Below are 19,939 nucleotides of genomic sequence, written 5' to 3' on the forward strand. Positions count from 1 at the left end.
CGTTCCCAATCCCTGGAGATGGCAGAGCCATCATTTGCTGAGGTGGACAATTAAAGTGTAACAATAAGGCAAGTAATGAGCTTTGCCCCTCAGGCATTGATTCCCAATTTCATGAGTGCTGCTCGGATGCTTTTTCAGATCTTTGATGCTTTCAAGCCTCGCTTGCATGACTCCAACAGCAAAGTGAACCAGGTGGCTTTGGAGGCCATGCACAAGATGATTCCACTGCTCAAAGACAATTTGTCACCTGTGATCAACATGTTAATTCCTGCCATAGTGGACAACAACCTCAACTCCAAAAATCCAGGGATTTATACAGCTGCCACAAACGTTATCCAGGCTCTATGTCAACACTTAGGTAAGCAATTCACTCTCTCTTAATTTGGAACGGTTTTAATTGTGGTGATTAAGTTGTAAATTGAAAGTGTTACTCTTTTCAAGAGTTTCTCAAAGTTGCTACACTGTGTAAAAATAATTTGGTTTTTTCTCACCACACACCTCACAGATCACCTTGATACTGCTCAGTAGCGCTTTGGTTGGTTTTCCATAGCATTTTTAAATTTACCTCTTCCCATATTTGATTTATCTCCAGATAATTTAATTACCTATTTAAGAATTTAACATGTTTTGCTCTTTGCCTTTAGACACCTCCCTTCTCCTGCAGCCATTCTGCACAAAAGCCCAATTCCTGAGTGGAAAAGCAAAGCAGGACCTAACAGAAAAGCTGGCTGGTAAAGTGCTGTTTTCCTTTGCTTGTTTGGTTGGTTGGGTTCCCTTAATTAGAGAAATTAATTGCAAGGTGGAGGTGGGTCTGTACCTTCGCTTCTGTCTCAGGAGGTTGTGCAGCTGTTGTCCCATTTCAGCTCTTTGATGGAAATTGGAGCTATTGCTGGCAAAACAAAGGATTAGTATTATATAGTCAGATGAAAGATCTATAAATACCTGGAATCTATAAGTATTTATAAATATATTAAGGATTTCATTTAAATTTAAACATATATATTTAAATACTTTAAGCATTAACATTTATAAACACCATAAGCATACAATAATTTTAACATGGCACTGCATTCCCTCTCCCAGTGCTCATTCCCTCATGCTCTTGCCAGGAATCCAGACTGGTTTAGGTTAGAAGGGACCTTAAATCTCATCCAGTGCCACCCCTGCCATGGGCAGGGACTTCCACTATCCCAGGCTGCTCCAACCTGGCTTCGGACACTTCCAGGGACCCAGGAGCAGCCACAGCTTTTCTGGGAATTCCATCCCAGCCCTTCCCGACCCTCCCAGCCAGGAATTCCTTGAAGAAGGCTGAATTTCCATGTTTTGAATGAAGAAGGAAATGTCTTTACTGAGAGCATGCTTGAACCAAACATTTCCTTGGCTCGCTTTCAGAGCAGTTCTGTGTGAAATTGAACTCAATGGCACAATGGACAGGCTGTTCTTGAAATATCCCTAAATTTATGCTTTCTGAAGGTGTTAAACAGCCTTTAAACAGTCCCTCTCTTGCTGGCCTTTTTGGAGTGGTTTGTATTATATATCAGAAGGATATATAATACAGAGAGGGAAACATTTGGTAATGAAACACCGAATTCATGCTTGAGGATCTATTCCAACCAAAATGATTCTGTGTTTTAATTGTCCAGGTAGGGAAAATATTTCATCCTATAAACACATGTATTTATTTTTTTATACGTATTTTACATATACATATGTGTGCAGGGCCAGGAGTTGGACTCAGGATCCTTGTGGGTCCCTTCCAGCTCAGGATATTCCATCATTTTTTGATTCTATATTTACAGTATAAGGCTGCTTTTTTCTTAAATACTTACTGCTTATTTGTGAGATAGAAGGGAAATTGGAAATACCAGACCTTATACTCTGAGCAATAAAGGCCCTTATAAGAATCCTAACTGAAAAAAACCCAACCTAAAATCCCTTTTAGTTCTTTTATTTTTTTAGCTTAATGGAAAAGTAGATGGAAAATGTAATTATCAGCAGCGTTGGTGCTCCTGTGTAAACTCCTGGAATAAAAGGAGTGGTTGTGGGAAAATCTGGTATTTTTTATGGGAGCTGATGATGATGCAACAGCAAACTGTTGTGTAGGGCAGCAGTTTGAGGAGATGATTTGAATGCTTTTAAACCTCTCTCAAAGGTGGAGACCACATCAAAATTGTAATTTAAATGAGTATTTTATCCTGACCCCTGCTTGCTGCCTTGCAGAGCTGGTGCTGCAGCTGTACCCATCTCAAATCTGGGGATCCCATCTAAATTGTAATTGAAATTAATATTTTATTTCAGAGCTGGTGCCGGAGCTGTACCCACGGAAGCCCAGTGCCGTGGAGCAGAAGGTGCTGCCCGTGCTGTGGCACCTGCTGGGCAGCTCTGGCAGCGGCGGCTCCGTGCCCGGCCCCCGCACGGCCACGGCCGGCTTAGCGCAGGCCCTGTGGGCACAGATGGGCCCCGGCCTGCTCGCCCACGCCGCCGCCCAGCCCCCGCACATCAGCAAGAGCCTGGAGGAGCTTTTGGAGACGGGAACGTAAAATTGCAGTCCCTGCAGGTGAAGCTCCAGCGCCGCCTGAGCCGAGCACACGGATGGTGCTGCTGGGAACAGCCCCTGTGCCAGCCCACGGTGGCTGGGGGAGAGCCCCTGGAGCTGGGCTGGGCTGGACCGGACCGAACCAGGAGAGACGCACGCCAGAGCTGGGCTGGGAGAGCCTGCAGGACTGAACTGGGACTGTGTGAGGCTGAACTGGGAGAACTGTGCTGGGCAGTGTGGGGCTGGCTCCTCTCATTGTCACCAGCATGGCCATGGAAGAGCCGCTCCAGCCCATCTGTGCTTCCCTTCAGAGGCTCCAGGACTTTTCCGTGGATGACTCATGAAGAACCACACGGTTATATCAGCACTGCGCTTTACATGGAGAAGTGGAAGAGAATCCTGGACACAGTGATGCAGTGCTATTTGTGAAAAACATGTATTTTTGTACCCCCACAGGCAGTGGTGCAGTGTTTGTTGTCTCAGGGCTGGGCAGTGAGGATAATGAACCCTGACCGATCTCTTTCGCCAGCTGTGGGCTCTGGATACATTGGTCATGGGACACAATGGGATATATAAATAAAGGGATTTATTTCTGTACAGGGATGTATTTCTATAAAAGGGTGGGAGGAGTGGCTCGAGAGCTGCTCTGCTTGAAGAAACCTGGTGACAGCAGCTGAACGTGAGCCCAGGTGTGTCAAGCAGGGCAAGAGGCCAGAGGCACCTGGCCTGGAGCAGGAATAGTGTGGCAGCAGGAGCAGGGCAGTGACTGTCCCCCTGTCCTGGCACTGCTGGGGCACTTCCAGTGCTGGGATCAGTTCTGTGCCTTACAAAGGGACATGGAGGGGCTGGAGCATGTCCAAGGAAGGGAATGGAGCTGGGAAGGCTCTGGAGCCCTCCTCTCCCTCAGGAGAGGCTGAGGGAGCTGGGGAAGGGGCTCAGCCTGGAGAAAAGGAGGCTCAGGGGGGACCTTGTGACTCTGCACAAGTCCCTGACAGGAGGGGACAGCCGGGGGGGTCGGGCTCTCCTCCCAGTGAACAGGAGGCGAGGGAACGGCCTCAGGCTGGGTCAGGGGAGGCTCAGGGTGGACAGCAGCAGGAATTTCCCCATGGAAAGGGTGCTGAGGCCTTGGAAGTGTCCAGGGAGGTTTGGAGTGCCCATCCCTGGAGGTGTCCAAGGAAGGTCTCGATGCAGTGTGAGTGATTTGGTTTACTGGTTTAAGGGCTACACTGGCAGTGCTGGGTGGACAGAGGGACTGGGTGATCTTGGAAGTGTCTTCCAACCCCATTGATTCTAGGATGTTTCCACACGGGGCTGTATTTATATCGTTGCCTTTACCGGGCTGTACATATTCCAGTCCCGGGCTGTACTTACTGAATTCCCGGAGAATGTCCCAGCTCCGTCCCACAGCCCCGCCCCTCAGGGCCCGGCGCCATTTGGCGGGAAGGGGCGGGCGCTGGGGGGCGGCTGGTGCGCACGCGCAGGGGCGGGCGGTACGCGGGCGGTGCGCGCGCGCGCGGGGCGCTGGGCGCATGCGCGGTGCGTGAGGCCCGGGCGAGGCGGCGGCTGTGGCGGCCCCGGCTGTGGCGGCCCCGGCAGGTACCGGCGAGACCAGGGGGGGCTGCGGCGGCACGGGGCCAAGGGGAGGAGACGGGCGAGCTCCGACAGCGGCCGGGCTGGGGGGACAGCCGGGGCGGGAGGCTGAGGCAGGCGGGGGCTGGGCCGGGCCGCGCGCGGGACGCTCCGAGCGGCCGCTGTCGGGCCCGTCGTCTCCCGCGGCCGCTGCCGGGCCTGGGGTCTGCCCTAGAGGTGAAGTCCGCCGTGGGGGTGTATCCCGGTATCCCTGTTGTATCCTTGTATCCCCGTTTTCTGCGTTGAACTGCCGCTGGGCGAGTAACGGGCCCGCGCGGAGCCGCTCCGCGCCTCGCGGTTTGTGACGTTATCGCTCAGAGCGGGCCCCAGAGAGGCCCTGAGCGAGAGGGAACGGCCTCGGGCTGCGCCAGGGGAGGCTCAGGTTGGCCATCAGCAGGAATTTCGCCATGGAGAGGGTGCTCAGGGCCTGGCAGAGGCTGCCAAGGGAGGTTTTCAGTGCCCAACCCTGGAGGTGTCCAAGGGAGGCCTGGACGTGGCACTCAGAGCTCTGGGCTGGCGGCGAGGTGGGGATCGGGCACAGCTGCGACTCGATGGCCTTGGAAAGCTTTTCCAGTAAATGATTCCGTGATTCAAACCTAATCCCGGCACAGCCGCGCTGGGCCCGTGCAGTGTCGGCCCTGCCCCGGCTGGTTCCAGCAACGTCTTATCAGGGGTGTGAATGTGAATGGAGCGTTCTGGGCAGAGCTCAGATAAGGCTCCACATTCCTGCCCCTTTGCAATTGCCCTGTTTGTTTTCCATTAGTTCATTCACGTTTATAAGCGACAGTTTTGTGTACAGCAGTCTTTTGCTGGTAACAGGTTGAATAATGCATGTTGGCATCAATTATTTAATACCAGTGTGTGTGTGTAGCTGCCTGATACTCCGATTCAGTTGTGTAGTCTGTGTGATGTCAAACCCTTTGGAACTAAAGTGAAAACCCTGGAATTAAGTTTCCCTGGTGTGCCCCAGCCCCGTGCCCACCCCTGGACTTCTGTGGCCTGGGCATGGCATGCTGCAGTGGCTGGTTTAAACCATGGATTGCTGTCAGAATTTGGGATATGCTGGGGTCCAGACTGGAAAGCGTTTGGCCGGAAGAGCTGTGAGACAGACTTGGTTTCAGTTTCAGGCCTCGTGTGCAGCTCAGACCTTGTGTGATCCATACAGCTTCTCCCTCGTTCTTTTTTCACTCATAATCTGAAGGCAGCTGGCATTGGAGAGCTGTTGTTTTAAGTTGGAATATGTCTTGTGAATCAGCTAGAGGGAGAAAACATCTGTTAAACATCAGATTAAATTTAGGTCGTGAATTGCTGCATTTCTAACGACGATAGAATCCATGAAATCATTAAGGCTTGATCACTAAGTCCAACCATTCTCCTGTGCAGCCAAGGCCACCACTGCCCCGTGTCCCCAAGTGCCACAGGGCTTTAAATCCCTCCAGGGGTGGGGACTCCAGCCCTGCCCTGAGCAGCTGTGCCAAGGCTGGACAAACCTTACAAGGAAGAAATTTCCCCAGTATCCAACATGAGCCTCTCCTGGTGGAACTTGAAGCCATTTCCTGTCGTCCCATCAGTATTGCATCAAATTTTAGAGCTGTAAATAGCCTTTAAACTATTTTTTCTAATGCTGGGCCTGCAGTTTGTGTCACTTCCTCCTCTCACACCTCGATTTTAGAAACTGCCCAAGGTACTCTCAGAAGTGCAGCAGCCTTTGAGTGATTCAGATCTCTGCCTGTTGCACTGGTAAAGGCACAGGGATACTCTTTGATATTTAATGTAGAACTTAATATTACAAATGATGTTTTTTCTCAAAATCAGGGAGTCACAGACTGGTTTGGGTTGGAAGACACTTCAAAGCCCAGTTCCACCCCCTGCCATGAGCAGGGACACCTTTCACTACCCCAGGTTGCTCCAAGCCCGTGGCTGCCTCATGATCAAGAACACGAATACTTTAAAAAACAGTTATTAGAAAACTTGCAGGGTAGACCACATGGACTCTTGAACATTGTGCTAAAGTTCCTTGGCTTGGTGAGCTCTGGGGAAAACATGAACTTATTGCAGGAGTAAAAGCTGCTGAAGATAAGGGAGAGAGATTCTTCCTTTCTGGCAAGAACTTCACCCCAGTGTGTAGTGGTGATTTATCCGTGTCCTTGTTGAAGTGAAAACAGTGGTCTGGGTTATGACTCTTCAGGTTTTCAGTGTGAAAGAACTCTGGGGAGTTCTGGTGTGGGGACTTCTGCTTTCATTTTTAAATCTCAAATGCATTTGCCACCTGCTTCGAGGAGTGCAGGAGGAACCAGGAGTGGAGTGCAGTGTGTGAGGATGACAGTCCAGGACTGTCCTTCATCCCAGCTGGACTCCCAGCTGGGAGCTGTTGTGTGCTGCAGGCTGGTGTTCTCTGGGATCCCTGTGGGGCATGGAGAAGGCTCAGCTCAGTGCTCAGGCTCTGGGAGGGCAGGCCAGGATCAGCCGAGGCTGGTGGCACTCAGCCAGGTCAGGCTGGCCTGGCGCTGGCACAGCAGGGCAGGGCCAGGCAGTGGCTCTTGGCAGGGACATCAGAGGAACAGTGGGAGGAAGCAGGAGTCTGTCCCGAGGGGCAGGAGGAAACTGGCACTGGCTGTGGGTGGGAGTGAGGGGCTGCAGGTCAGGAGCAGCCAGAGCATTTCTGTGGCACTCTGGTGCTGTTGGGTGTTTTTAGACATCACTAATGGGAACTGAATTGGTGCTGTAATTCTTGTCTTTACTTTAGCCTGGTGTTGAGGACACATTTTTACACCTGTTTATTTCACAAAGAATTTACCAACTTGTACTAAGTAGAAAAATAAAATTAATTTAAGAACATGGGTCCATGGTGGCCTTGGCGCTGCTGGAGTAACTTGGACCCGATGGTCTCAGACAGCTTTTCCAGCCTGAATGTTTCCATGGAATTTGAACATAATTCTTTATTTAGAATAAACTTCCACTGGGCTCCTACAGGAAAACTGTAATGATTCACTTTTATACTTCAGTAGCTCCCTCTGATAGTGTATTAGAAACCCACAATTACTTGTATGTGCAGATGTGAAAACCTATGACTGCTGTTAGTAGTTTTTATTGTAGAACAAGGCTGATGAGTGAGGCAGATGTAATCAGGGTTGTGGTGAAATACAGGGACGCCTGGAGCACCTGGGACGCTCTGAGCTGCCGACTCACACCCAGGCTGTCCCCACAGGAGCTGTGTGCTGCTGTGCCCACGGGAGCACTGAACTCTTCTGTCCCCACAGGATCCAGGCGCACAGCGGTGCCATGGAGAACGCGGAGAGCACGGAGGAGGAGCAGCCCACTGTGGGCAATGAGAGTGCCGAGCCAGGCGCCGAGAGTGCGCCTGAGGAGCAGCACATGGACTTCAGCACCGAGATCATGAGTGTCACCGAGATGGAGCAGTCCCCGGACAGCTCCCCAGACCTCAACGAGGACAACACGCAGGAGAGTGAAATTCCAAACATTGAGAGCTTACAGACCACAGATATCGAGGCTGACTTCCCTCCGGATTTTGATAAGTTTTGGAAAGTAGTAGAGGACAATCCGCAGGATTTCACAGGATGGGTTTATCTACTGCAGTACGTAGAGCAGGAGGTTAGTACCTGCCCCTTTCTCCTCAGTCTCTCTGAAATAAATAAACAAAGAAAACCCAAGTCATGGAATTCCAATAGCAAATACAGAATGGACATCAGGCTGTCACAGATTTGATTTAATGCAGCTGTCCTTGCCACTGTTGTCATTTAATCATAAAATGCCAGGATTGTTTGAGTTGGAAGTGACCTCAGAAAGCTCATCCAGTTCCACTATCCTGCCATGTGCAAGGACACCTTCCAGTAGCCCATGTTGTCAATGTCAGAATAACACAAGGCATTTCTAACACAGCATTAATAATTGCATTTAAAATAACCTGAAGCTGTTGCTAAGGAAAGCACTGATTGTGCCCTCTTTGTGTTTCCCGCAGAACCACTTGCCAGCAGCCAGGAAAGCCTTTGACAGGTTTTTCTCACACTACCCCTACTGCTATGGGTACTGGAAGAAATATGCAGACCTGGAGAAGCGCCACGACAATGTCAAGCAGTCAGACGAGGTACGTAGGGCCCGGGGCCAGCGCTGCCACCAGTCCCAAAGCCACCAATGACTGTCCCACTGTGAGTCATTGGGCTGCCAGTGCCTGCCCTGCACGGCCAGGGCTCGAGGGACGTGTTTGCACGTGTCACAGCTGTGGCATTTGGAGCTAATGTTCTCTCTCTTTGTTGGCAGGTGCGTTAAACCTCTACAGTTTGTCAAGCTTTGCAGTGCAAGCCTCTGTATTACACTGCAGCTTAACAAGTAGGGCAGGGCTTTTCTGTCACTTCCATTTATTACTCATTTTCAAAACAATATAGTTGGTTTGCTGGTCACAATTGCTCCATCTTATTGCATTTTTGGTCAGACGCTGTCAATGATGCTCTAATGGGTCTGTGCCCTATGGTCTGTACCCCAAAGCCTGCCCACACAACCTGGTCAGAATGCAGGGACCGCTGCGCTTTGAAGATCAAGACTCTGCACGTGGAGATCAGAACATTGCCATGTTCTATCCAACCTCCACCCGAATGGTAATGGTAGATTATTTAAACAAAATTCCAGTAATTAGTATTTCTAAGGTTCACCGGATAACACAGTGTTGCCTCTCTCTTAGGACCCCATTAAGGATTTGAAGTACAGTTCATGTTCTCTTCATAGGTCTATCGCCGAGGGCTTCAGGCAATTCCTCTTAGTGTTGATCTTTGGATACATTATATAAACTTCCTAAAAGAGACCTTGGACCCTGCTGATCCAGAAACTAACAGTACCATCCGGGGGTGAGTTGGGAGCAGCCTCATATCCATACACACCACTGGGGTCAGGTTATTGTGTTGTTAAGATAAGGAGCAAATTCATAACAGCCTGGTGTCACTTCAGAGATTTGAAAATTAAGAGATGATGGAACCACATTCCATAAGAAGGGGGAGACAGTGTGGTACAAGGGGTAAAAGTTGTGGCTTGAGAGCTTCAGACTGGATGTTAAGAAATACTTACTGCAGTATTTGGAATCTTGGAATTTAATTCCATGAGGTTTCCAGGATATGACTAAGATGTGTCTGCTCACTGTGGCTGACAGTGGACCTGCTTAAAAGCTTGGACTAGAGTTTGATCAGAAGGCTTAATTGAACTGGAATTGAATCTCAATCAAGCTGCAGAATTGCTGCACAGTTTTTGGGTGTTACACTGCTGCACTGGTGGGTTTGGATTCTGTACAAGACAGAAGTGGTAAAGATTGTTTATTTTCTTAATATCTTGTGTTCCTGCTGGTGGCTGTTGCCTTTATTTGTTCTGTTGTGTTGTTCTGTTTTCTGGAGGAAAAAAATGAGTGTGAGCTTTCAGAATCTCTAGATGCCTTGCTGCACAGATCTGGAAAAGACTTTGAAGAATGCGAATAATTAATATAAGTCTAGTTTCAAACAAATGAGGATGCTCATAACCTTTAATAGGAGCCAAGACTTTCATTCCTTATTCTGTCCTGGCATCCAGAGACCAGTGTAAAACATTTCCTTTTCCAGAGCATATGAACATGCAGTGCTGGCTGCTGGGACAGATTTCCGTTCTGACAGACTCTGGGAAATGTATATAAACTGGGAAAATGACCAGGGAAACCTAAGGGAAGTGACATCCATCTATGACCGCATCCTGGGCATCCCAACGCAGCTCTACAGCCATCACTTCCAGAGGTAAAGGGAAAACGGGGAGTTCATGACGTGGGAGGGGTGGAAACACTCAGCACAAAACTTGAAACAGTTTTGTAGTTGTTTACTTACATCCTCAGGCAGTTGGACTGATGGTTTTAAAGTACTGATGCACATTTGAGGATTTTGGTTTTAGGTCAATTCAGAAGTTCTGTTGTGGAATAAGGATAGGCCTTAGAAGTGTGGGGAAGAAGAGGGAATGTCTTTGAGAAATCAGAATGAGCAGTTTTGGACTTCAACACTCATGCAGTGCCCATGTGTAGTGAAGCACCAATTTAACTCACTAAAGAGGAATCCTGGTTCAGTTGTAGATAGTGGAATTCTGTGCTGGTAGGAGAGTTGAGCAGCAACCTCAGTTAAATTGCACACAGTCTTCCCCATAACTTCCCCACAGATCTCTTGGTGAGGGAAATAAAGTATTTCCTGTATAACTGATTTTGTCCTTGCCATCTCTTCCATGGCAAGGGTTGTGTCAGCCTGCCACACTGCCCTTTGACACGTGGCGCCTGTGAGGGTGATGGGTGCTGGCAGCACTCAGTGTCACTCAGGAGCAATGAAGCAAAGCAGAACCCCTGGGATTTACAGCTGTGCCCTGTTGGGCAGCAGTGCAGCATGAAACAACCCCTTAGCAGTGCCTCTTTGTGGCTGTTGTTAGGTTTAAAGAGCACATCCAGAACAACCTGCCCCGAGACTTCCTGACCACGGAGCAGTTTGTGCAGCTGCGCCGGGAGCTGGCGGCCGCCAGTGGCCACAGCGGCGAGGATGGGGACGAGCTGCCCTGTGGCACCGAGGACATCACCGACCCCGCCAAGGTACCTGCACAGGCTGGGTACAGAGTATCCCCCTGGCCTTCCCTGGGGCTGGGACAGGGCTTCCACTGCAGCCAGCTCAGTCTGCTGGAGCTGGGCTGTGCCTGGAGAGCTCTGAGGACATCAATGACCCCACCAAGGCACCCCCAGTGGGGTGGGCATCGGCACCCTGTCTTTCTCTGGGGCAGGAGTTCCACTGCAGCCACTTGAGCTGTGCCTCGAGAGCTCTGAGGCCATCACTGACCCGACCCCACCTGCATGGGATGGGCACTGGCACCCTGTCCTCTGGGGCAGGGGTTCCACTGCAGCCACTTGGGCTGTGCCCAGAGAGCTGCATATCAGTGTTCTGTGGCTCTTGTGGTAACAGGGCAGCGCCTTCCAGTGCTGGCAGAGGTCTTAAAGAAATGAGTTAGAAAATGAAAGGAGTTGGTACAAAACCTTAGGAGCAAGCAGTAATTATTCCAGGTCAGCAGACTGGGATCTGTGCTCTAAGAAAGTTCCTCATCAGCAGTGGCCTGGGCAGGTTCAGACAGATACAGGCATGGGAATGCCTGGAGCTGTCCAAAGGAAATGCTGATGGTGAAAGCAGACACACTGAAACCAGGGCTGACTTGAATCCAAATCCATCCTTAATCTCCAGTCAGCTTTAGCATAGGATAAAAACCACTTCAGCTGTGTGTGCAAAGGCCAAGACTCCATCAGGCAGTGTCCCAGTCCTTCCCTCCCTGCTCAGGGAGAATCCGTGCGTGTCACTGGCACAGGAAGCAGTAACAAAGGTGATACCGTGTCTGCCTGTGTTACATTTTCTAACATTCTGTTGTAGCTGATCACTGAGATAGAGAACATGAGGCACAGAATCATTGAGATCCACCAGGAGATATTTAACCACAACGAGCATGAAGTCAGTAAGAGGTGGACATTTGAGGAAGCGGTAAGTGGGGTTTTTGTGAGGCAACGCCAGCAGGTGGTTTGGGATCAGGACTGGGAGCTGGGAATTCTGTCAAACAGCCTTAACTTAAACTTGAACAGATACTCAGAGTTGGAACAGTTTCACTTCTCTGCCATTTTTCTTGTGAAGAAGCACCTGTCATGTGATGATGTAAAGATCTCAGAGCAGTGTTTGGAGAGAGGCAAGGTGCTGTAATGTTTGCTAAGCCAGTGAGTCCTGAGAGGTTAGTGCTGCTCATGCCCTGGGGTGGTGCAAAGGCATGAGGGGATGGAGGGGATTCTCTTTGGAAGGTAAGCCAGTGCTCAGAGGAGAATGAAATTCCTGTGGTTTTGTATTCTGACATTACACACTTAATCAAGTAACTTTTGTTTTGGACTTCTTATGTATAATGTATTGAAAGTAATTAAACTAATAATTTGATCACTGCAAATACACAGCTTTTACTGTAGAGCTAAGTTGGATTCCATTTGAATGAAACAATGGGAAGTTTTCATTCTCAGTCTTTATATTTTTCTTCTGGCAAGCACGTTTTAAATTTACTTCTTACTCTAAAGAGTCCGTTGTGTTAGCCAGCTGGGCCAAATTTTCAGAGACTCTTTAGTGGGTTTGGGTGATGTCAGAACTGGTGGGTGATTTTCTGCCCTGGGCCAGGTGCCTCGACAGCCCAGGAGCCACTGTCTGTGAGCTCCGTACCAGTGACCCCTGGCAGGAGGGAGCAGAGCAGGCAGTGTGTCCCACATTCCTGCCTTGGGAAGCCTGAAGCTGCACATCTGTGGACTGGGGAGAACACTGGAACTGTGGGCATTGGGCAGGAAAGGTGTAGGAAACTGAGAGTCCCCTTCTGGCCACAAAGTGCTCTTGATAGCACCAGTGTCTGCTCTGGAGCACCAAGACATGCAAAGTTCAGCCTGTCTGTAAAAGACAACAGTGAGGAGGGTAGGCACTGATCCCACCTGGGGGCTGGGGATTGCTCAGGGCTGTTTTCAGCAGCAATGGCACTGTGATCTGGGAAAAATGGCCCCAAAATGTTGAGTTCTGAACGAGAAATCAGTGAGGAGCATGAAGGGGGGGATTTGCTTTAAATTTCAGGTGGCTTTGAAGAATTGGATTCTCCTTAATTACTGTAAGTTCTTCATCCATTTGTATGGGTTTGGATCTGAGAGGAAATTACAGCACAGGAGAGACATAATCAAATGCAATTAAAGATGGAGAGGGGAAAGCAAAAGATCTCTGGCAGAATGTCAAACAAAGCAAATCCAGTTTAAACAGAGCAATGTTTAATTTTCTGTGCTGAGCTCTGTCCCACCTAGCCCCTCTTGCAGCCATCAATAACAACACAATGGTGCTAAATTCATGGCCTATAACCAGATCTAAACATTTAATAGGAAGTCCAATTCTGTGCTGTCTTCCCTTGTCATTATTCTCAACCAAGTTCTGAGTAGAGTTTATGGGCTGAGTGTCCCACAGTGAGTGCTTCTCTTGTGTGGATGGATGTGGGCAATGTCCAGTGTGTCCATAATGTCACTGACACTGGGCTGCCTTGGGTCCTCTCCCAGCATCTCTAAAGACTTCCACTCCTAAAGCTCTCTAGGAAAGAAGGTTTTTAGCCTGGAATGTCACTGCAGTAAATCCCATGATCCATACCTGGTTAACTCTGGATTGTGTAGATGGGGATGCACTGATTGCTGAAATGGCAGGAATTGCGTATTGGTTATGTGGCTGTTGATTGTCTGACCCCTCCCTTGGTGGTGTGTTTGTAATCACCAGTTGCATCCTGTGACTCTTGCAGATCAAGAGGCCTTACTTTCATGTAAAACCTCTGGAGAAAATTCAGCTGAAAAACTGGAAAGAGTACTTAGAGTTTGAGATAGAGAATGGCACTCACGAGCGAGTCGTGGTCCTCTTTGAGAGATGTGTCATTTCATGTGCCCTCTATGAGGACTTCTGGATCAAGGTAAGGGAGGCACTCACGGCTCTGCTGGTGCACACCTTGACCTGGTGACTAACCCTTGTACCCTGTGGAACGTTGTTCATCTATAACTATATCTGTTGCATTAGGAGATGGTCTGCTTGCAACCAGATTTGACTGCTGCATTTGCCAACTGCGTTGCCTCTCTACGTCCTTCCTTACAGAAACTAGTCTAGTGGTTCCATAAAGGTGCTGAATGGGTTTAAACAAAAGAATTTTATCGTTCTGGCATGTTCTTGGAGACAAATACAAGCTTTAACCTGGGTGGTCTCTGCTCTGTTTCCAACCCTAGTATGCCAAATACATGGAGAACCACAGCATCGAGGGCGTGAGGCACGTGTACAGCAGGGCCTGCACCATCCATCTGCCCAAGAAGCCCATGGTGCACATGCTGTGGGCAGCCTTCGAGGAGCAGCAGGGTAAGGGCAGCCCTACCTCTCACGGGGGGTTCTGCTGGGGGAGCTCTGAGATCTGCCCTGTTGCAAAAAAGCAGTTTCAGTCTTGTAGAGAAATTATAAGTTTAATAAAAAATAAAAGTAGACAGTTTAGGAGACAGAAAAGCATAGGTATCTCGGCTGAGGGTGCCTCACCAAAAAAGCACGCCTTTACTTTTTCAAATTCTGTGTTTTAAGGATTGCTGTGTTACATATTCAATAGACCCTAATGTGTGATTCAAACATTCTCTTGAGGTTTTATCTGTTTCAATTTCCCCCTAATCATTTTATCTGGTAGATCCATCTGTGGGTGGCTCCACTCTGTCTGGTGACATGGGTCTTGTAAATTCTTCTCCTGAGATTTTTGGTTATTTTCGTTTGGATAAGGAACAGAAAGTCAACAGCCTTTATGCAGGAATGCAAGGTGACTTTCTATACTTTCTGATTTGGTCAGTTTAGTTATTACAAAGAGAAAACCCAGACTTTTTACTGTTTACACTATGTTAAAATTAGAAAATACACATTTATCACCTTTCTAAACCTTACTGATTAAAGATAATACCATACAATTATAGTATTCATTTTAATATTTGCAAAAAGCCAACTTTATAGCATACATTTATAACACCTGTCCTAAAGCATGTCCGTGGTGTTGCAGGCAACATTGATGAAGCCAGAAGGATCCTGAAGACATTTGAGGAGTGCATCCTGGGGCTGGCCATGATCCGCCTGCGCAGGGTGAGCCTGGAGCGCCGCCATGGCAACATGGAGGAGGCAGAGCAGTTGCTGGAAGATGCTGTCAGGAATGCCAAGTCCATCAGTGAAGCCTCCTTCTATGCCATCAAACTCGCCAGGCACCTCTTCAAAGTGCAGAAAAACCTGCCAAAGGCAAGAAAAGTGCTGTCAGAAGCCATAGAACTGGACAAAGTATGTGTTCCCTCTTGGCTGTCTTACTCAAAAACTCAAACCACGCTGGTGTCTTTTCTCTCTTTCTGAAGCCTTTTGTAAAATGTGGCAACAGTGATGACAAGAGTTGTAACTGGATGTAATGTCCCATTACTGCATGGAGACAACAGTCCCTCTAAACTGATGTTGCCAAGGCCCCAGCTTGGGAATCCGGAAGTTTGCACCCTTTTCCCATCAGAAACACAATGTGCTTTGCACCTTTAATTTTTAGACTCTTAAATGTTCTCAGTGTGTTCATTGTTATTGGTGTGGGCAGTACTTGGTGGTTTGGTGTCAGCACAGGAATATCTGGCACTCAGATGCTGCCAGCAAAGTGCAGGACCTGAGTTTGTGGTGTTAGTCACTTCTGGTCTGTTTGTGCAACAAACCAGCTCAGGGAGACAGGAAAATCCCTTTATTGCCTGTTGTTGTGTGTGTTCATGGGGTAAATTGTGGTGTGTAACAGTCAAAGTTAAATACCTGCTGTGAGGGTCAGGTGTGCACCTCCTAATGCTTGTTTTGCACAGGAAAACACCAAACTGTACCTGAACCTGCTGGAGATGGAGTACAGTGGTGACCTCAAGCAGAACGAGGAGAACATCCTGAGCTGCTTTGACAAGGCTGTCCATGGGGCCTTGTCCATCAAAATGAGGATCACGTTCTCACAGAGAAAAGTGGAATTCCTGGAAGATTTTGGGTCTGATGTGAACAAGTAAGATACCCTGGGGGCAGTGGCCAAACTGGGGTCACTGGGATAGTGCTGGGAAAAGGGTGGGATCAGTGGCTTCTGTAAAATTGTTTCCTTTGGGCCATGAGCTCTTTGTAAGGAACAGATGCTTTTCTAAACCAACCTCCTGGTGTTAAACAGGAATCATTTCTAAATAGGAATAGATTTGTATACAGGAATAGATTTATAAACAGGAATCTCTTTTGAGATAATCTGCCCTTTACACCTCCCTGAGCAGAGCTTTGCTGCCTGCCAGGTTTTCCTGTGGTTGGTTTCCCCTTGTTAAGTCCTGTGAAGGGAGGTTGCTCCTCAAGGGAATGGGGCAGCTCTGTGACACAGGTCTCCTTTGAGGCTGTGTTCCCTGGGAGCTGCTGCTCGTTTCCAAAACTGCACTGCTTGGATTTTTCAGTGCTCAGCACTGTTAACTGTGCACTTATGTGGGAGCATACACCAGAAATGCAAGGTTTTAATTCAATACTACAATACATTTTGCCTCTTAATTGTCTATTGTTTTTATTTACATTTTGCAGCCAAATAACCTGGAAGGATTAATGACAAGTCAGTTTTTCTGCTTTGTATGTTTTTAACAATAGCTGTCCTTAAATTCTGCTGCCTCTGCATGGCAGCCAGTTAGTGAAAGTTTGGGATCTGAGACAGATCAAATACAAGGAATTTTGCAATTCCTAAATAATCCCAGAGCACAAATGAGTACGAGGAACTCTTTCCACCTGGAGCACACTGCCAGAGCTGCAGGTTTTGTGAGATGCTGCAGATGAAGGGATATTTCGATATTTGTGGGAATTTTAGCCAGGACTCTCCTGTGCTGCATTAACCATACTTGTTCTTCCCTACTGGATAAGGCAAAGGCTGGAGGTGCTGCTTTGGGATTGGAATAATTTCCAGTGTTTAAATATTGATTCACACATCTCTGTGCTGCTGTGGGTGACATCACCAGCAGGCTCTGAAGGAGCAGCTGAATCACAAACCACTTCTAGAAAACTTTATAAAGGAGCTCAATAAAAACTGTGTCAAGTTGTGAGGGAAGTTCAGCAGGTTGGGAAGTGGAGCTGTTGTGAATAGAACAGAGTTGGCTTTCCCCTACTGGTGGTGGGTCACTCATTCAAATTTACTAAATTGCAGTTTGCTGTACTGTTAGTTTGCAGTAGGCATTGCTCAGGTGTTTCAGGTATTGACAAGGCTTGACTGGCTGTGCTCTCCCCAGGCTCCTGGATGCCTACGACGAGCACCAGGCACTGCTGAAGGAGCAGGAGACACTGAAGCGGCGGGCAGAGAACGGGTACGGACTGGGGACAGCTCTGGGGGCAAGGCAGGGAGCAGTCTCTGGGGGGTTCTTTGGTCTGTCACTGTAGGTATTTGGCAGCTTTGAACCGACTGATCTGAGAATAGAATAATTTTATTTTAGGCCTTTAAAGTGTGTACTAAATACAGCTGTGCTGCCTTAAATATTCACTGAATTGTTTGCCTTGCCAAGGGACCTTAAAGCCTAAAACCTGCCGTGGACAGGGACACCTTCCATAGGCTGCTCAGAGCTCCGTCCATCCTTGGGGATGAATGGACACTTCCAGGGATGAAAACATTTTTGGAAAATAAGTTTTTGAGTAGTTGAGTTGGGCCAAACAGTGCTGGTAAAATAACTCCATCTCTAAGCAGGAACGTGCCTTTTCTGTCTCATTCTGGGCAGCAGCTTTAAACCCAGCCTGTTGCGAAGCACAGCATGCCTTTTCCTAACCTGACTTCATTTACCCAGCTGAGCAGAGTTTAGCCTGGCCCAGCATTCCCAGATACCAGAACAAGGCTGTGTTCCCTTAGCCTGGCCCAGCATTCCCAGGTGCCAGAACAAGGCTGTGTTCCCTTAGCCTGGCCCAGCATTCCCAGGTGCCAGAACAAGGCTGTGTTCCCTTAGCCTGGCCCAGCATTCCCAGGTGCCAGAACAAGGCTGTGTTCCCTTAGCCTGGCCCAGCATTCCCAGGTGCCAGAACAAGGCTGTGTTCCCTTAGCCTGGCCCAGCATTCCCAGGTGCCAGAACAAGGCTGTGTTCCCTTTGCAGCTCGGAGGAGCCGGATGAGAAGAAGCTGCTGACGGACGAGGCGGGGCTGGCGTCGGCGCAGCTCATGGACGGGGACATGCAGGTCAACCAGGCCGCCTACAACTACAATGCCTGGTACCAGGTATGGGGCTGCAAATTTCCACTCCTGGCAAACAAAGCTCAGATCCTGTGGGTTGTTGATCCCTGTGGATGTGCTCCATGAGTGGTGTGTTCCTGTGTGGGGCAGGGAGCTGTTTTGTGGCCGTCCTGTCACACAGGGAGGGCAGCAGGGCTGTGCTGTGTGGAAATGTTTTGCCCGGACTGGCCTTGGTGTGCGCCTTTCCTGTGTGCCTGGATAGTGACTGTCTCCAGGCAGGAATTCCTGTAGTGTCCTGGAATGGGTTCTGCTGGCACACAGCACCAACAAAATCAGCTTGTCCTCTGGGGCTCTTCCTCCAGGGCATTTTAGCTTGGAAAAGAATGGCTGAGATTGGAAAAGGCCTCTTAAGCCCATCCAGTCCAGCTGTTCTGCCACGACTGACCCATGGCCCTACTTGCTACATCCACGTATTTTTTAAATCCCTGGAAATTCTGAAGTGGTTTTATGGAAAGTGTTGTTTAGAACGTGCAGAGCCCTCAGAGCTGGGAGAGCAGTGGTACAGCTGGGGCACAAGCCCTGCTTTGGGATTGCCTGGAGCCAGGTGGGGAATCCTTTCCAAAGTCCGGCAGTGGGAAGAGCCCCATCCAGCACAGCCTGTCCAGAGCTAGGCCGGGAGAAACGCCCTGAGTTCTGCACCCAGCGCTGCAGGAATGGCAGCCTTGAAGCTGTGCCAGGGAGGGTCAGGCTGGAGAGCAGGGAAAGGTTCTTCCCCCAGAGGGTGGAATAAGCCATGGAAAAGCTCCCCAGGGAATGGCCATGGCCCCGAGGCTGCCAGAGCTCCAGGAGCCTTTGGACAGCCCTGCCAGGGATGCCCAGGGTGGGATTGTTGGGGGGTCTGTGCAGGGACAGGGGTTGGGCTGATCCCTGTGGGTCCCTTCCAGCTCAGGATGTTTTGATTCTGTGACTTTGTGATGAGGATCCATCCAGTGGCACGGTCCGTCCGCCCCTGCCTGCCTTCCCTGCCTTTCCCAGAGGGAATGGTACCGTTCCTGCACCCAGGGGTGCTGTGCTGGCCCAGCTGGGCACAAGGGGCTGGGGGTGCTGTGTGGGCTGTGCTGCCCCAAGGGGCTCTCCATGGGCAGCAGGGACATCGTGGCTGATGCTGCTGCTGTGCTTGGTTCCAGTACAACTACCAGAACGCCTGGAATTATGGACAGTATTACCACACAACCTGATCCCCGGAGGGCGTGGAGTTCACTGTGCTGCAGTTTCAACAAAGATGGAATTAAAAAAAAGAAATTATATTTTTCTAATTTTGGGCTGTGAAGGAACTGTTGTGCCACCTGCTTTTGGTCCTCTGCATGTGAACCGAGCTGCTGCTCACAGGATATGTGTGAAGCAAGATATGTGTGCCGGTAACTGATAAATGGTCTCTGTACAATTCTCATTTACCATAAATTAATTTTCTAATTCCCTGCACTAATTTATGGAGTATCAGAAGAATTCTCGTCGGTCTCATGATTCCATAATTGAGTGGGGGTTTAAGTTGGTTTTGCCCTGGCCCAGGGTTGGAGCCAAGGCTTGTCCTGCTCCCAGCCCAGCTGTCAGGGAGCTGTTCCAGGCCCGGGCTGTGTTGGGACTGGGGGCCTTGGCAGAGCTGCCACACAGGTTCTGTAGTGTGGGAGGGGACAGGGATTCAACCACCTTCATTCTTTTTTAAAAGCACAAAACTGTGTTTGGGATGAGTTTTGTATTTAGAGTTTTTCATGTACACGGTGTGAGCAAAACTTTTTTTCATTTTGATCAAAGTGATCATTCCCATTTTTGTAATAAAAGCGAGGAATTCAGTAGTGCTCTGAGCTTTCTTGGATTGCCTCATTCCAGCCAGGAGGGAGAAGAGAATGCCTGAGTTGAGCTCTGGTTGTAGCCACAGGAGGGGCTGTGGCACAGGAACACCTGTGGAACATCAGAGCTCTGTGAGCAGAGCTGCTGTCAAATGGAGTGGAAATGCTGT

The 19,939-nt window shown here is 49.1% G+C and overlaps 2 protein-coding genes and 1 non-coding gene across 6 annotated transcripts in view; all 3 read left to right on the forward strand.

Annotated features, from left to right (window-relative positions):
• TOGARAM1 (TOG array regulator of axonemal microtubules 1) overlaps positions 1 to 3,133 on the forward strand; it is a 31,508-nt gene extending 28,375 nt beyond the window's left edge. For both annotated transcript variants that reach the window (XM_066321466.1, XM_066321467.1), the window contains 3 exons: positions 139 to 358; positions 645 to 731; positions 2,299 to 3,133. In XM_066321466.1, the coding sequence (XP_066177563.1) occupies positions 139 to 358; positions 645 to 731; positions 2,299 to 2,540 (549 nt within the window). In that variant the 3' untranslated portion in view covers positions 2,541 to 3,133. The remainder of the gene's footprint in view (positions 1 to 138; positions 359 to 644; positions 732 to 2,298) is intronic.
• Positions 3,134 to 4,024: 891 nt separating this feature from the next.
• Positions 4,025 to 19,775, forward strand: PRPF39 (pre-mRNA processing factor 39). 3 transcript variants are annotated; one of them, XM_066321470.1, is made up of 14 exons: positions 4,025 to 4,132; positions 7,426 to 7,777; positions 8,145 to 8,270; positions 8,906 to 9,024; positions 9,763 to 9,930; positions 10,601 to 10,757; positions 11,578 to 11,685; positions 13,493 to 13,657; positions 13,965 to 14,091; positions 14,765 to 15,033; positions 15,579 to 15,763; positions 17,001 to 17,075; positions 17,847 to 17,967; positions 19,110 to 19,775. In XM_066321470.1, the coding sequence occupies exons 2-14, from the start codon at positions 7,448 to 7,450 to the stop codon at positions 19,158 to 19,160; spliced, it is 2,001 nt and encodes a 666-aa protein (XP_066177567.1). In that variant the 5' UTR covers positions 4,025 to 4,132; positions 7,426 to 7,447; the 3' UTR covers positions 19,161 to 19,775. The 3 variants fall into 3 exon arrangements, with proteins under 3 accessions (XP_066177567.1, XP_066177568.1, XP_066177569.1); XM_066321471.1 differs by having other exon boundaries at positions 4,095 to 4,116; XM_066321472.1 differs by lacking the exons at positions 4,025 to 4,132; positions 7,426 to 7,777 and adding an exon at positions 8,616 to 8,778 and having other exon boundaries at positions 8,147 to 8,270.
• Positions 15,119 to 15,204, forward strand: LOC136363255 (small nucleolar RNA SNORD127). The gene has a single exon (XR_010743957.1). It is a non-coding gene; the product is annotated as a small nucleolar RNA SNORD127 (small nucleolar RNA).
• Positions 19,776 to 19,939: the final 164 nt, after the last annotated feature.

This window comes from Sylvia atricapilla, chromosome 6 (assembly GCF_009819655.1).
Source record: "Sylvia atricapilla isolate bSylAtr1 chromosome 6, bSylAtr1.pri, whole genome shotgun sequence".
NCBI lineage: Eukaryota > Metazoa > Chordata > Aves > Passeriformes > Sylviidae > Sylvia > Sylvia atricapilla.

Coding starts and splice junctions, on each gene's coding strand:
- PRPF39 (XM_066321470.1), top strand. CDS start 7,448: ATGGAGAACGCGGAGAGCACGGAGGAGGAGCAGCCCACTGTGGGCAAT. Junction 9,025..9,762: donor ACTAACAGTACCATCCGGGG/GTGAGTTGGGAG, acceptor TTCCTTTTCCAG/AGCATATGAACATGCAGTGC. Junction 15,764..17,000: donor TTTGGGTCTGATGTGAACAA/GTAAGATACCCT, acceptor TGCTCTCCCCAG/GCTCCTGGATGCCTACGACG.